Genomic DNA, 12891 nt, shown 5'->3' with positions numbered 1-12891 from the left:
CAAAACTATGGGCACCTCAACATAAAATTGACATTAATATTTTGTAGATCCTCCTTTTGCAAAAATAACAGCCTCTAGTCGCTTCCTGTAGCTTTTAATGAGTTCCTGGATCCCGGATGAAGGTATATTTGACCATTCCTGTTTACAAAACAATTCCAGTTAAGTTTGATGGTTGCCGAGCATGGACAGCACGCTTCAAATCCCACAGATGTTCAATGATATTCAGGTCTGGGGACTGGGATGGCCATTCCAGAACATTGTAATTGTTCCTGTGGATGAATGCCTGAGTAGATTTGGAGCGGTGTTTTGGATCATTGTCTTGCTGAAATATCCATCCCCTGCGTAACTTCAACTTCGACACTGATTCTTGCACATTATTGTCAAGAATCTGCTGATACTGAGTTGAATCCATGTGACCCTCAACTTTAACAAGATTCCCGGTGCCAGCATTGGCCACACAGCCCCAAAGTATGATGGAACCTCCACCAAATTTTACTGTGGGTAGCAAGTGCTTTTCTTGGAATGCTGTGTTTTTTTGCCTCCATGCATAATGCCTTTTTGTATGACCAAACAACTCAATCTTTGTTTCATCAGTCCACAGGACCTTCTTCCAAAATGTAACTGGCTTGTCCAAATGTGCTTTTGCATACCTCAGGCGACTCTGTTTGTGGCGTGCTTGCAGAAACGGCTTCTTTCGCATCCCTCTCCCATACAGCTTCTCCTTGAGCAACATGCGCTGTATTGTTGACCGATGCACATTGACACCATCTGCAGCAAGAGGATGCAGCAGGTCTTTGGAGGTGGTCTGTGGATTGTCCTTGACTGTTCTCACCATTCTTCTTCTCTGCTTTTCTGATATTTTTCTTGGCCTGCCACTTCTGGGCTTAACAAGAACTGTACCTGTGTTCTTCCATTTCCTTACTATGTTCCTCACAGTGGAAACTGCCAGTTTAAATCTCTGAGACAACTTTTTGTATTCTTCCCCTGAACAACTATGTTGAGTAATCTTTGTTTTCAGATCATTTGAGAGTTGTTTTGAGGAGCCCACTATCGTTACACACAGCATATCCAAGATGGCAGCCCCCAGTGTTTGAGTAAAAATAGAATTAAATAAAAACTAAATAAACAATGAATTTAATTTTGCTTTAAACATAATTGATTCCATAATCAATATTATTAAAACTATGTTTACATTTCCGTTGTTTAAGATCAGTCACAATCCGCCGCTCTGATAAAGAACGCAATCCGATTGGCGGATTCTGTTGTTTCCCATAGACTTGTATGAGTGGCGGATTGTGACAGATGACCTTGCGTTGCATCCGCCGCACGGCGCATCAGTCGTTTACTGACTGACCGTTGGGCGGGAGGGACGCAGCGTGCAGGATCCGTCACATTTTACTGAGCATGCCCAGCATGTCCAGCAGATCGTCCGAAATCATGTAAAATCAGTTCTTCTCTCTCCCCCCCCACACAGGTTTTAAACTGAAATCATTGCACCAACGGAATCCTTTCTTTGTGAACAATTCCATGCATTTCTTGTCACACGTTGTACAACGCATCAGTCCCATGTGTCAAGCAACGCATGTGACTGATGCAAAACAACGGATATGTGAACATAGCCTAATACAAAAACTACAGTCGTGGCACCTTCCCTTTAAAGTGATGCGACCCATTTTTTTATTGAGGTGGTGTGAGGGGGAATTAGAATGTTGGCTTTGGGACGCTATGATTTATTTGTATGCCCCTGGTACAAATCTAAAAATATATGCACTTAAACACATACACATCCCTAATGTCTTATATGTATTATGATATATACAGTAGATACCATACATGTATAGAAAGACTCTTTGATTATGATAGCTAGAAGGTTTTACATAACGTATCCCTATATATACACTTTCTGTGTTACTATAAATGTGAATGTGGCGCACCCTGAGGCTTTAGTCACCACAGGGTATTGCATCTGTATTAAGGTGCCGTACTTATCCCGGGTAAGAAGAGGTTAACCGCTGGTGCTTGGAGCTTACACAACATCTTGTGCTAATAGCTTACACAAACACCCAGGTAGTGAGCCAGTCAGTTACACAACACAGGTGGTCACCATAGCAGTGTTTTTTTCCTGGGCAGGATGAGTCATCAAGAAGGTGGGGGCTGACTGGGGAAGTTACAGAACACACAGGAAATCACTACAGAACAGTCTGAGACACAGAAGGAACAGGTCACTGGGGGGTGTGCTACTAAGCTTCCCTCAGAAAGACCGCACGGGTTGAGTTCTTCAGAGCTATCCCAGGGAAGGAGAGCAAGTGCCAGAACATTATGGACTTATAGGACCATGGCAGCGGAGGGGTGTGCTTCAGCGCTCCCTCCATTAGGACCGGGCAGACTGGAAAGGATCGGGCAAATGGAGAAAAGCAGGAGACAACCGGGTGGAGCTGGTGAGACAGAGGAGCAACTCGGTAGCCAGAGGGTGAGCCCCAACAGCCCCTTTGGGACCGGCGCAGTCAGGGTGCAGAATCCTAGGGTGGCATACACTTCACGTTGCACCACCAGAATCTGCCAGGGAAGGGGGATTTCATATCCCATTGCCCACCACAGAGATCCCGCGGCACAGCAGCATATAGTAAAAGGAGTCAAGACCACGGTTGGGCCCATAATTGTTTTGCGCTGCTTGTGAACGGGACGGGAACTAAAGCCAAGGACACTGGGGTCCCCAAATAGCTTCACGCCACGGGGATCCACACTACAAAGTGCATGGAGGAAAGGTCTCACACTCTGCACAACACCGGTGGTGACCTCTGAATCATCCGGAATCGGCTGAGACTCAGCATGGCGGTGACCGGTACCCTGAGGGCAGCATCCTAAGAATTGTGAGTAAAAAGACCTGGACCGCAACCGCTATCTCAGCTTCTTATTACAGGCACCACCGCCCCACACTTCGGCGCCAATGGCCCTTCCCCCGTCGCCACCGTCCTACCTGGGACTCGCTCCACCTGTGGGGAGCTGGACTATCTGAGCTGCTAAGATGGGCTGCGGTGTGTACAGCGCCCAGGCCAAAAACTAATACTCTACCAGGATACAGCTAAACCCCCACTAAATCGAGACATCATGGGTGCAGGAGGAGCAAATCACACACATACTTCCATGAAATGGAGGGGGCGACTGCTTGATAATAAAACTGCACACTCATGGCTTGCATAGAGCGCTGTTCACACTTGCAGATAACACAAGTCACAAGCCCGCAACCTATTAGGTGACGCCCATACTATTAGATCACGCCCATACTATTAGATCAGGTGGGCTGCCAAGCTGTACCCCACCTGTGTATCATGCAGGGACAGAAACTCTAAAATGCAAGGCCCAACAGCATGGCTGTATCCTGTACAAAATAATATGAGGTTTTAGTTGGTATTTATGGCCATAATACGGAAGCCTACAACCAGGGTCGGATTATAGGCTGGGCAGGCGGGGCTCCAGCCCCGGGGCCCCCCCCACAAGAGCTTCTGAGAGGGCTCCCACCACCATCTGTGTGGGTGCCATTATATTAATGCCGCAGTGGTTCAGGACCTGTACCTTTAAAGATTAAAATCCCGGCCGTCACTGTGCTGCAGACACACCGACTGCTCGCTGTGTGGGCTGCGTCTGCAAGGATGACGTCACCGCATGCCTGATGCTGCTTCTTCTTGGCGAGGAGGAGCTTGTGTGAGGACCGGAGCAGAGACCTCAGTGGATCACGGTGAGTATGACATCATCCATCATGGTGCCGGGCAGGAGGCTGCAGTGAGGAGGCAGCAGGACGGGATTCCATAGTGTCAGCGGCCACTCTGCCGGAGATCAGTGTGAGTTATTGTAGGAGTCTGAACTGCTGCTGACCAGGTCGGGCTGTCAGTGCCGGGTCATCGGGCCGGGCTGTCAGTGCCGGGTCATCAGGTCAGGCTGTCAGTGCCTGGTCATCAGCCTCATCCCTCCCCTGCAATAACTCCCACTGAGCTCCAGCAGAGAGCACAGACATCACTACACAGATCCTGCACTGATCACATCTGAGCCTGCAGGACAGATTATACTACAGTATATGGCCCATATTACATATAGAATATGTGAGGTCCTGTAGGTGTGATCAGTGCAGGACATTGTATATCTGTGCACATGGTATACCACATCCAGTATACAGGGCAGTGTGATATACTGTGTACACACATCAGATGGTATATAATAATGTGTATTTTGTAGGACATCTGGTGTCTGTATCACAGTAAACCCGGACAAATGCCGGGGCCCTGGGCTGCCAGGGGGCCCACTCGCGGTGGTAAAAGTGGCATACCGCTAGTCAGGGGATCCCGGTGCCCCCGCTGTCACCTGCCTCCCCCCGCTGAGGATCGCGCTTTCAATTGTATTGGCATCGCAGTTGCTGATACAATTAGGAGCAATGATGAGATGGAGCGGCGTGCTCTCTCTCATGATTCTCCCCGCTGTAACTGTCGGCACTCTGACAGCTCAGCAGCGGAGCGCGGTGACGTCATTACTGCATGCCTGCTGAGAGGTCAGAGCGAACGACAGGTAGTGGATGCACCGAGGAAACCAGAGCAGCGGGGGAACAAGGAGAAGTGGGTATGTACAATCACTGTGGCCAGATGACCATTGGGGCTGCATTAAATGATATGGCGGCTGTATACTACATGAGGATGCTTAATGCTATCTGGCTCTGCACTGTGGTATATATGGGCTGTATACTACATGAGGATGCCTAATGCTATCTGGCTCTGCACTGTGCTATATATGGGCTGTATACTATATGAGGATGCCTAATGCCATTTGGGTCTGCATTGTGCGATATACAGGCTGTATACTACATGAGGATGCCTAATGCTATCTGGCTCTGCACTGTGCTATATAGGGGCTGTGTACTACGTGAGGATGCCTAATGCTATCTGGGTCTGCACTGTGCTATATGCAGGCTGTATACTACATGAGGATGCCTAATGTCATTTGGGTCTGCATTGTGTGATATACAGGCTGTATACTACATGAGGATGCCTAATGCTATGGCTCTGCACTGTGCTATATAGGGGCTGTGTACTACATGAGGGTGCCTAATGCTATATGGGTCTGCATTGTGCAATATGGGGGCTATATACTACATGAGGGTGCCTAATGCTATATGGGTCTGCATTGTGCTATATGGGGGCTGTGTACTACTTGAGGATGCCTAATGCTATCTGGCTCTCCACTATGCTATATAAGGGCTGTGTACTACGTGAGGATGCCTAATGCTATTTGGGATTGCACTGAGCTATATGTGGGCTGTATACCACATGAGGATGCCTAATGCTATCTGGGTCTGCACTGTGCTACTGTATATAGCGGCTGTGTAATACATGAGGGTGCCTAATGCAATATGGGGTTTATATACTACAAGAGCGTGCCTAATGCTATATGGGTCTGTATTGTGCTATATGGGGACTGCATAGTGCTATATGGGGACTGCATAGTGCTATATGGGGGCTGCATAGTGCCATCTGAGGGCTGCATAGTGCCATCTGGGGGCTGCATAGTGCCATCTGGGGGCTGCATAATACCATATGGGGGTTGCATAATGCCAAATGGGGCTGCATAATGCTACATGGGGGGGCTACATAATACTATATGGAGGAATATGGGAGCTTCATAACACTATATGGAGGAATATGGGGGCTGCATACTACTATACCCCCAGAGTTGTATGTCCCCTCCACCCCGGTGCTGTATACCCCCTCAGAGCTGTATGTCCCCCTCACCCTGGTGCTGTATATCCCCAGAGCTGTATGTCCCCCCCCACCCCAGAGCTGTATAACCCCAGAGCTGCATGTCACCCCCCCCACCTCAGAGCTGTTTGTCCCCCACCTCAGAGCCACTGCCCCCCTCTAGAGCTGTATGCCCCCCATTGCTGTATACCCCTTTCCTCAGTAATATGTATGCCCCCCAGTAATGTGTATGTCCCCAGATTCTCTTGTGATGTATATACAGCAGTGTCAGTGTGCTCTATGTGTGGTCATGTCTGTTAGTGACGGCCACCAATCAGCGTGGCACAGACACATGCCCAGGAGGAGCTGGATGGAGACAAGCGGGGAGGTGAATGAGGCTGTTGCCAGCTTCCCAATATTAAAAATATATACAAATATATAAAAATATAAATATGTGTCTGTGTGCATGTATGATGTGTATCTATGTATGTTAGTGTATATAACGGTGTCTAGATTTGTCTATTTATATGTGTTTTTGTGAATTTCTCTTTAAATATGTATGTGTACGTATGCCTGTATGTATCTGTGCATGTTTATGTGTGGATGGTGCCCACTGAGACTCTTTCGCCCAGGGCCCACAACCTGGAGCCGGCCCTGCGTGTACCAGTCATATATTCTCCTTTTCACTGTACAGGGGTGTACCTTTGGGGGGCATGCGGCATATTTGCTCCTGCACAGCAATCAGGGGGGCACCATTGGAAAGTGTGAGGCAGCAGTATGGTGGGAGAAAATTGTAAGTGGACGGTATTGGAAAAGAAAAGTATGAGGGGCATAGTATAGAGACTGGGTAGTGGGTGGGGGGATAAGCAGTATAGAGAAGGAGCAGTATGATGGCCAGTGTGAGGGCAAGGTATGGAGGCACACTATGCTCAGGAGGGGGAATGTGAGATGGAGGTACAGTATAGTGATTGGATAGTGAAGCAGGTAGGCAGTATAGAGAAGTACACTGTAGGATGGGGAAGTATATTGTGGATGTTGAAGGGACTCTTGAGAACTTGCTACTTTATATGTGTTTCAGTAATTAAAGACTCCTCATTAAAGGACGGATTAACTCCTTGATGTTTTGGATATAATGTGAGTACTGACTGATCAAGGAGTTTAGAGATGACTTATAATGCTGGGGGATTTTTGATTGGGCTATTTACTAATGAAGACAAATTGTTGTTTCAGTTTTTATATAAGTGATCCCAATGTTGGACAGCCCCTGAGGAACCTCCATATGATTGAAAGTCCTGGAGGGGAAACGCGTTGGTCAGTAAACCGCCTACGGCGGTGAAGGACGAACTATTGTGTTGATTTATTTTAGCTATATTTATTAATTGATGCATAGGAACAAGACTGTGTCCTATAAAAACATTTAAGTAAAACACCGTACCCCAGACAATATAAAATCATAAATATAACAAGGTGGGATCACTGGCTAAACTATTTGTTGCCAGTATGATCACATTATGAGTGGTATGAGTGAGAATCACTGTACTTTTTGTAAGGCCCCTCATGAAGGTTAGCAGCACGATTTAGTGTGCAGCAAAGGGCAAGTGAGGACCAGTCAACGCGGAGTGGGGGCACTAGGGTGCCGAACCCCACAGATAGGAAGGGGGAGAATAGGGAATGTGCCCAAGGACTCTCTTCCAACCATAAACTATGCACCAAAAGATTGATTTTTAACCTGCACTTTTGTTGATCGGTTTGTTTTGAATAAAGTTTATACATTTTATAAAAGAAAAAATAGGGGTCTCTTTGGTTGGTGTAAATTGTGTATTATACCCCTGTCAAAAAGAGAACAATCTTTTTGAGGTTTAGTCAGTATAGAGAAGGGGCAGCATGGTGGCCAGTGTTAGGACACAGTATGCTGAGGAGGGGGAATGTGAGACTGAGGTGCAGTATAGTGACTGGATAGTAAAGGAGACAGACAGTATAGAGAAGGGGCAGCATGGTGGCTAGTGTGAGGGCACAGTATGGAGGGCACAGTATATTGGGAAGGGGGAAATTGAGACAGAGGTACAGTATAGTGACTAGATAGTGAAGGAGGTAGGCAGTATAGAGAAGGGGCAGCATGGTGGTCAGTATTAGGGCACAGTATGGAGGGCACAGTATGCTGAGGAGGGGGCATGTGAGACTGAGGTACAGTATAGAGAAGGGGCAGCATGGTGGCCAGTATTAGGGCACAGTATGGAGGGCACAGTATGCTGAGGAGGGGGCATGTGAGACTGAGGTGCAGTATAGAGAAGGGGCAGCATGGTGGCCAGTATTAGGGCACAGTATGGAGGGCACAGTATGCTGAGGAGGGGGCATGTGAGACTGAGGTGCAGTATAGAGAAGGGGCAGCATGGTAGTCAGTGTGAGGGCACAGTATGCTGAGAAGGGGGAATGTGAGACTGAGGTGCAGTATAGAGAAGGGGCAGCATGGTGGTCAGTGGGAGGGCACAGTATGCTGAGGAGGGGGCATGTAAGACTGAGGTGCAGTATAGTGATTTTGGTACTGAGGGTGAAGGCAGTATAGAGATGGGGTAGCATGGGGAACAGTGTGAGGGTACAGCTAAGGAGGGGGAGTGTGAGGAGGGGGCACAGTATAGACATTTGGAAGCACAGTATAGTGGGGACTCAATGTAGAGGACGGTGTGAAGAGGGGGCCCAGTACTGAAAGAAGAGGCCATGTACCATAAGAAGGACATTGTGTGGGTCATTTTGTGCAGGGAGCACATTGAGGGGCAATTATTTATTCAGGCGCACAGCGTAGGTTATATATTTTTATTTACGAGCATTATAATCATTCTGCTATTTATTTTTAAGGGCATAATGTCAAGATGTGCTGCAGAATACCCGGGAGGTCTGCAGAGATGAGCTGTGGAAATGAAAAGTCATCATGACGTCTGGACAAGATGTAGAAGAAAGAATAAGAAGACTCCGATCAGAGAAGATGTCACCTACAAGGTACCTGGATGTAAATGTATGTGTGTGATACTCAATGCTTCTCATCAGGACTGTGGTTCCTGTATTGTCCAAAGTCTGATAAATACTAATAACAACTCCCAGCATTTTCTTACAATTGTTAAGGACATACTGGGAGTTGTTAATTCATGTGATTTAACTGTATATGGGTATATGACATTACAATATATTGTTGTAGTAAACTTGGTGCTGTAGTCATGTATTGGTGGTTCTGGTGATATATTCCTTTACTGATGAGGGTGCTAGTGATGTATTACTGTACTGCTGGTGGTTCTGGTGATGTATTTATATACCTTTTACTGGTTCTGATCCTGTACACATGTAGCAAGCCATATTTTTTTAAAATTACATGACCACAAGTGTTTCTACATTAGTATTTATGTTAATAGCATTAAAGGGGTTTTCCAGGTTTGTGATGAAAGTCTCTGTGACTGCAGACTTCTGAATCCTCAGTGTGCACACTGTCAGGACTCTCAGATGCCAGCAGAGAGAGCTTGAAGGCACTAACCACAAGTATAATCACAATTCACTTGTCTAATTTGAATGTGGCTGGAAGTAGACAAATCACATACTTGCGGTTCTCTGACTGCTCCTGGCATGGGAAAATCATGACAGCGTACATTCCGCAATCTTTGAGAATTCAGAAGTCAGCAGTCATATAGAATAACTACAAATTTTCATTGTGGACCTGAACAACCCTTTTAATAATAAAATTAAGCCCTGTAGCATGCCCAATCCTAACAACCTGTAATATACTCAATGTAAGGATTCAGCTCTATTTGTTCTGCTTGCGAATTCCAGAAGTGGTCACATGACCACTTTCAGGTCATTTTCATACTTCCAGTCACAATTAGCTTCTCTTCCTGCTTCTCTTTATGGGCTGTAGTACTTCACTGAACATTGAGAGAATTAGGAAGAGCAGCTCATCGGCACGTGGTAAGTGTGAAAATGGCGTATGAGCGGTCACATGACAACTACTCAAACCGCATAAGCCGTGTACAGGAGGGGGCGCCAAACTGAACGATCCACCTCTGATACTGTATATGGTATACTGTGTACAGACATCAGTTGTTATGTACTACTCTAGAGATAATACAGTAGAGAGCACATTGTTATTTTTAGCAACCATTGCTGCCAGTGAAAACTTTCCCTTTCTGCATTTTTACTATTCCTTGGCTGTCTTAACATTGGGATCAATAAAAAAATGTTAGTACCTCTACTCTGTGTATAAGTGACGGCTGTGAGTTATCCTGGACTGTATCTGTATTGTAGTACTGTAAATCTGAATGTGGCAGAACGACAGGATAATTAATAATTAATTTTATTTATTTATATAGCGCTATTAATTCCACAGCGCTTTACATACATTGGCAACACTGTCCCCATTGGGGCTCACAATCTAGAGTCCCTATCTGTATGTCTTTGGAGTGTGGGAGGAAACCGGAGTACCCGGAGGAAACCCACGCAAATACGGGGAGAACATACAAACTCCTTGCAGATATTGTCCTTGGTGGGATTTGAACCCAGGACCCTAGCGCTGCAAGACTGCAGTGCTAACCACTGAGCCACCGTGCCGCCCATTGGATTTATATCTAAATGCTACAGTTCGTGCTCTACTGTTATGTCTAAAAATGTTAATGTTATTGGGCCCCCAACAGATTTGCTGCTCAGGAGCCCCCACCAACCTTAATCTGGCCCTGCCTACAACCCTCGTCAGGGGAACCTCATGCTTGTAGGTCCTTACACTAAATATAAAAATAGCAACAAAAACAGGAATAAATATCCTCCAAAAATTAAGTATTAATTACAGCAAAGATGGGCTGCAGTGTGTACATCGCCCAGGCCAAAAACTAGTACTCTACCAGGATACAGCTAAATACCCACTAAATGGAGGCATCACAGGTGCAGGAGGAGCAAATCACACACACACCTCCATGGAATGGAGGTGGCGATTGCTGGATAATAAAACTGCACACTAGTGGCTTGCATAGAGTGCGGTTCACACATGCAGATAACACAGTCACAAGCCCGCAGCCTATTAGGTGACACCCATACTATTAGGGGCATGTTTCATTAGAATACTGTTACAGTAGGCTGAGCTGCCAACCTCAAAATGGCCACTTCCATGATCTGTGATTCTCTCACGTCATAATTCCTCAATTCACAGTCATTATTTTGACAAAGGTGAATTATTCCATGTTTCTTTATTCCTACAGCCTCCTTACAATAATATACTATAGTATGTGTGAAAGTGTTAGGGCCTCTTTACTTCATATCTACCCTATACACCACCCTGACTGCTGCTCATTCAGCCCATGCCCCCCCTCGGTCTGCTACTAATTCAGCTATAAACTTCTCTGATTGCTGCTCCACCAACACCCCCTTCCCCACCTGTAAATTTAACTCTATTGCCTGTACACAGCTTCATAGCATCTATACAGTAGCATAACTTAAAAGTTTGTGGGCCGCAGTGCAAAATCTCCAACATGTCCCCCAACTATCATGAGTCTTTTATAAAACTGGCCTTCTTGTAGGGTCCAAAAGGAGCTTTTGGGCCCTTCTACGCTTAAGTGCCCTGATGTGACTGCACCCCTAGCACCCACTATAGTTATGCCCCTGCTTCTATAGTATCTTACATGTAAGGAGGTGGGGAGGGGATTATATATTCACATACTATATATTTAATATTTAAAAAAACAACAAAACAAATGGATTTTGTTAATCTCCTTTACACCATAAAATGATACATTACATGTACTATGTTATTTATTTTTAAGATAAAGATTCATTTATTTTAGCTTCTGTATTTGCTGTATTGTGATATATTTGAGCCTCATGTTATCTGACAGTGGAATAGGTTAGTACATGTAACAAACTATTTCTATAATACAGAAATCCAGCTTTGTGTTATATGTTTATCACTAGAAACAAGTTTCATGAAAAATCGATTTTAACAATGGTATCTTACCTTGACGTGCTCATAGTAGCTTCCAGTGGACATTTTCTTTATACCCTTAAACAGAGAATCACTTTGAAATTCTTTAGATCTCAATATTGTGTCTAACACCGTATTGACTTTCTTTGCAGCTTTTGAAATATCATCCATCTTTAATCTCAATTTATCATTAATTAAATCTATCAGTCTTGTAGGAGTTTTGGAACTAGCAGTTTTCGAACCTCTTCTTTTGGACTCTAGGGTTAAAATGTCCTTTTTGTCTTGATTACTTATTTTATCACATGCTTTTTTCCCTGAAGCGCCTCTTGCTTGGTGTTTTCCGTTTCCACATACTTCATCGATGGATTTACATTTGGCATGGCTTAATTTTTGTGGTTTGATGATAGTGGACTTATCCTTGGCTCCATCACTTGTCTCTAGGTCTAATGACTTTGATTTATCCAGTTTGTTGGATGGTTCCTTCTCAGCTGCAGTTTCACTGTAGCCATTATATTCATTGACTGTAAGTTGGACTATCATGTCATTACCTCCCGGTGATGTTCTATTATCTTTATCTTTCTTTGCTGGTGTGTCTCTTTGTTTTCTGGTTGATTTTTTAGTTGTAGGATTGCACTCATCCGTAGCATAATTCTTGCTCTTTTCTTCTTTTAGTGAATTCTGTGGTGTTTTCCTCCCACCTGAATGTCCATCACCTCTCTTGTCCTCTTCAGATGATGTATATTTTTCAGATCTCTTCATTTTCGAGCTTGCAGCATTTCCTGATTGAACAGAACTACGAGCAGTACCCCCCCTGCCTCTTGGCTCTTTTGGTCGTGTAGCCATTTCTTCTTGTTAAACTGATTTTTTGCCTTCCATTCTCATGCGTTTCTACTGAATATGTGAGTGCTGCAAAATGTGTTTGTCGTTCCTCTAAAAATCAGTGCCCCTCCCTAGCCATGGTATTTACCAAGAAATGAAACTGAAAGCTTGTGTGAATTATAATTACAGGAACAATAGAAGTAGTTCCCTGATGAAGTCTAGCAAGTTTTCATGAACAGCTTCTTCTATGAACTGATTCTTAAAGGGAACCTGACCGTTGCAATATGCACACAGAACCACGAGTAGTTCTGGGTGCATATTGCTAATACCTACCTAACTGTCCCTGCATACACTAGCATAAATAAAGAGATCTTTAGAAAAAGTATTTCTAAAGATCTTTTATCA

At 45.0% G+C, this 12891-nt stretch overlaps 1 protein-coding gene across 1 annotated transcript in view; it reads right to left on the bottom strand.

The window, feature by feature from the left end:
* LOC142295329 (cyclic GMP-AMP synthase-like) overlaps positions 1-12620 on the bottom strand; it is a 69541-nt gene extending 56921 nt beyond the window's left edge. Inside the window, exon 1 of the mRNA XM_075338437.1 lies at positions 11701-12620. Within this exon, the coding sequence (XP_075194552.1) occupies positions 11701-12510 (810 nt within the window). The 5' untranslated portion in view covers positions 12511-12620. The remainder of the gene's footprint in view (positions 1-11700) is intronic.
* Positions 12621-12891: the final 271 nt, after the last annotated feature.

Source organism: Anomaloglossus baeobatrachus, chromosome 3 (assembly GCF_048569485.1).
Source record: "Anomaloglossus baeobatrachus isolate aAnoBae1 chromosome 3, aAnoBae1.hap1, whole genome shotgun sequence".
NCBI lineage: Eukaryota > Metazoa > Chordata > Amphibia > Anura > Aromobatidae > Anomaloglossus > Anomaloglossus baeobatrachus.
Note: the sequence above shows the minus strand (reverse complement) of the source record. Positions and strands in the feature narration are given on the sequence as shown.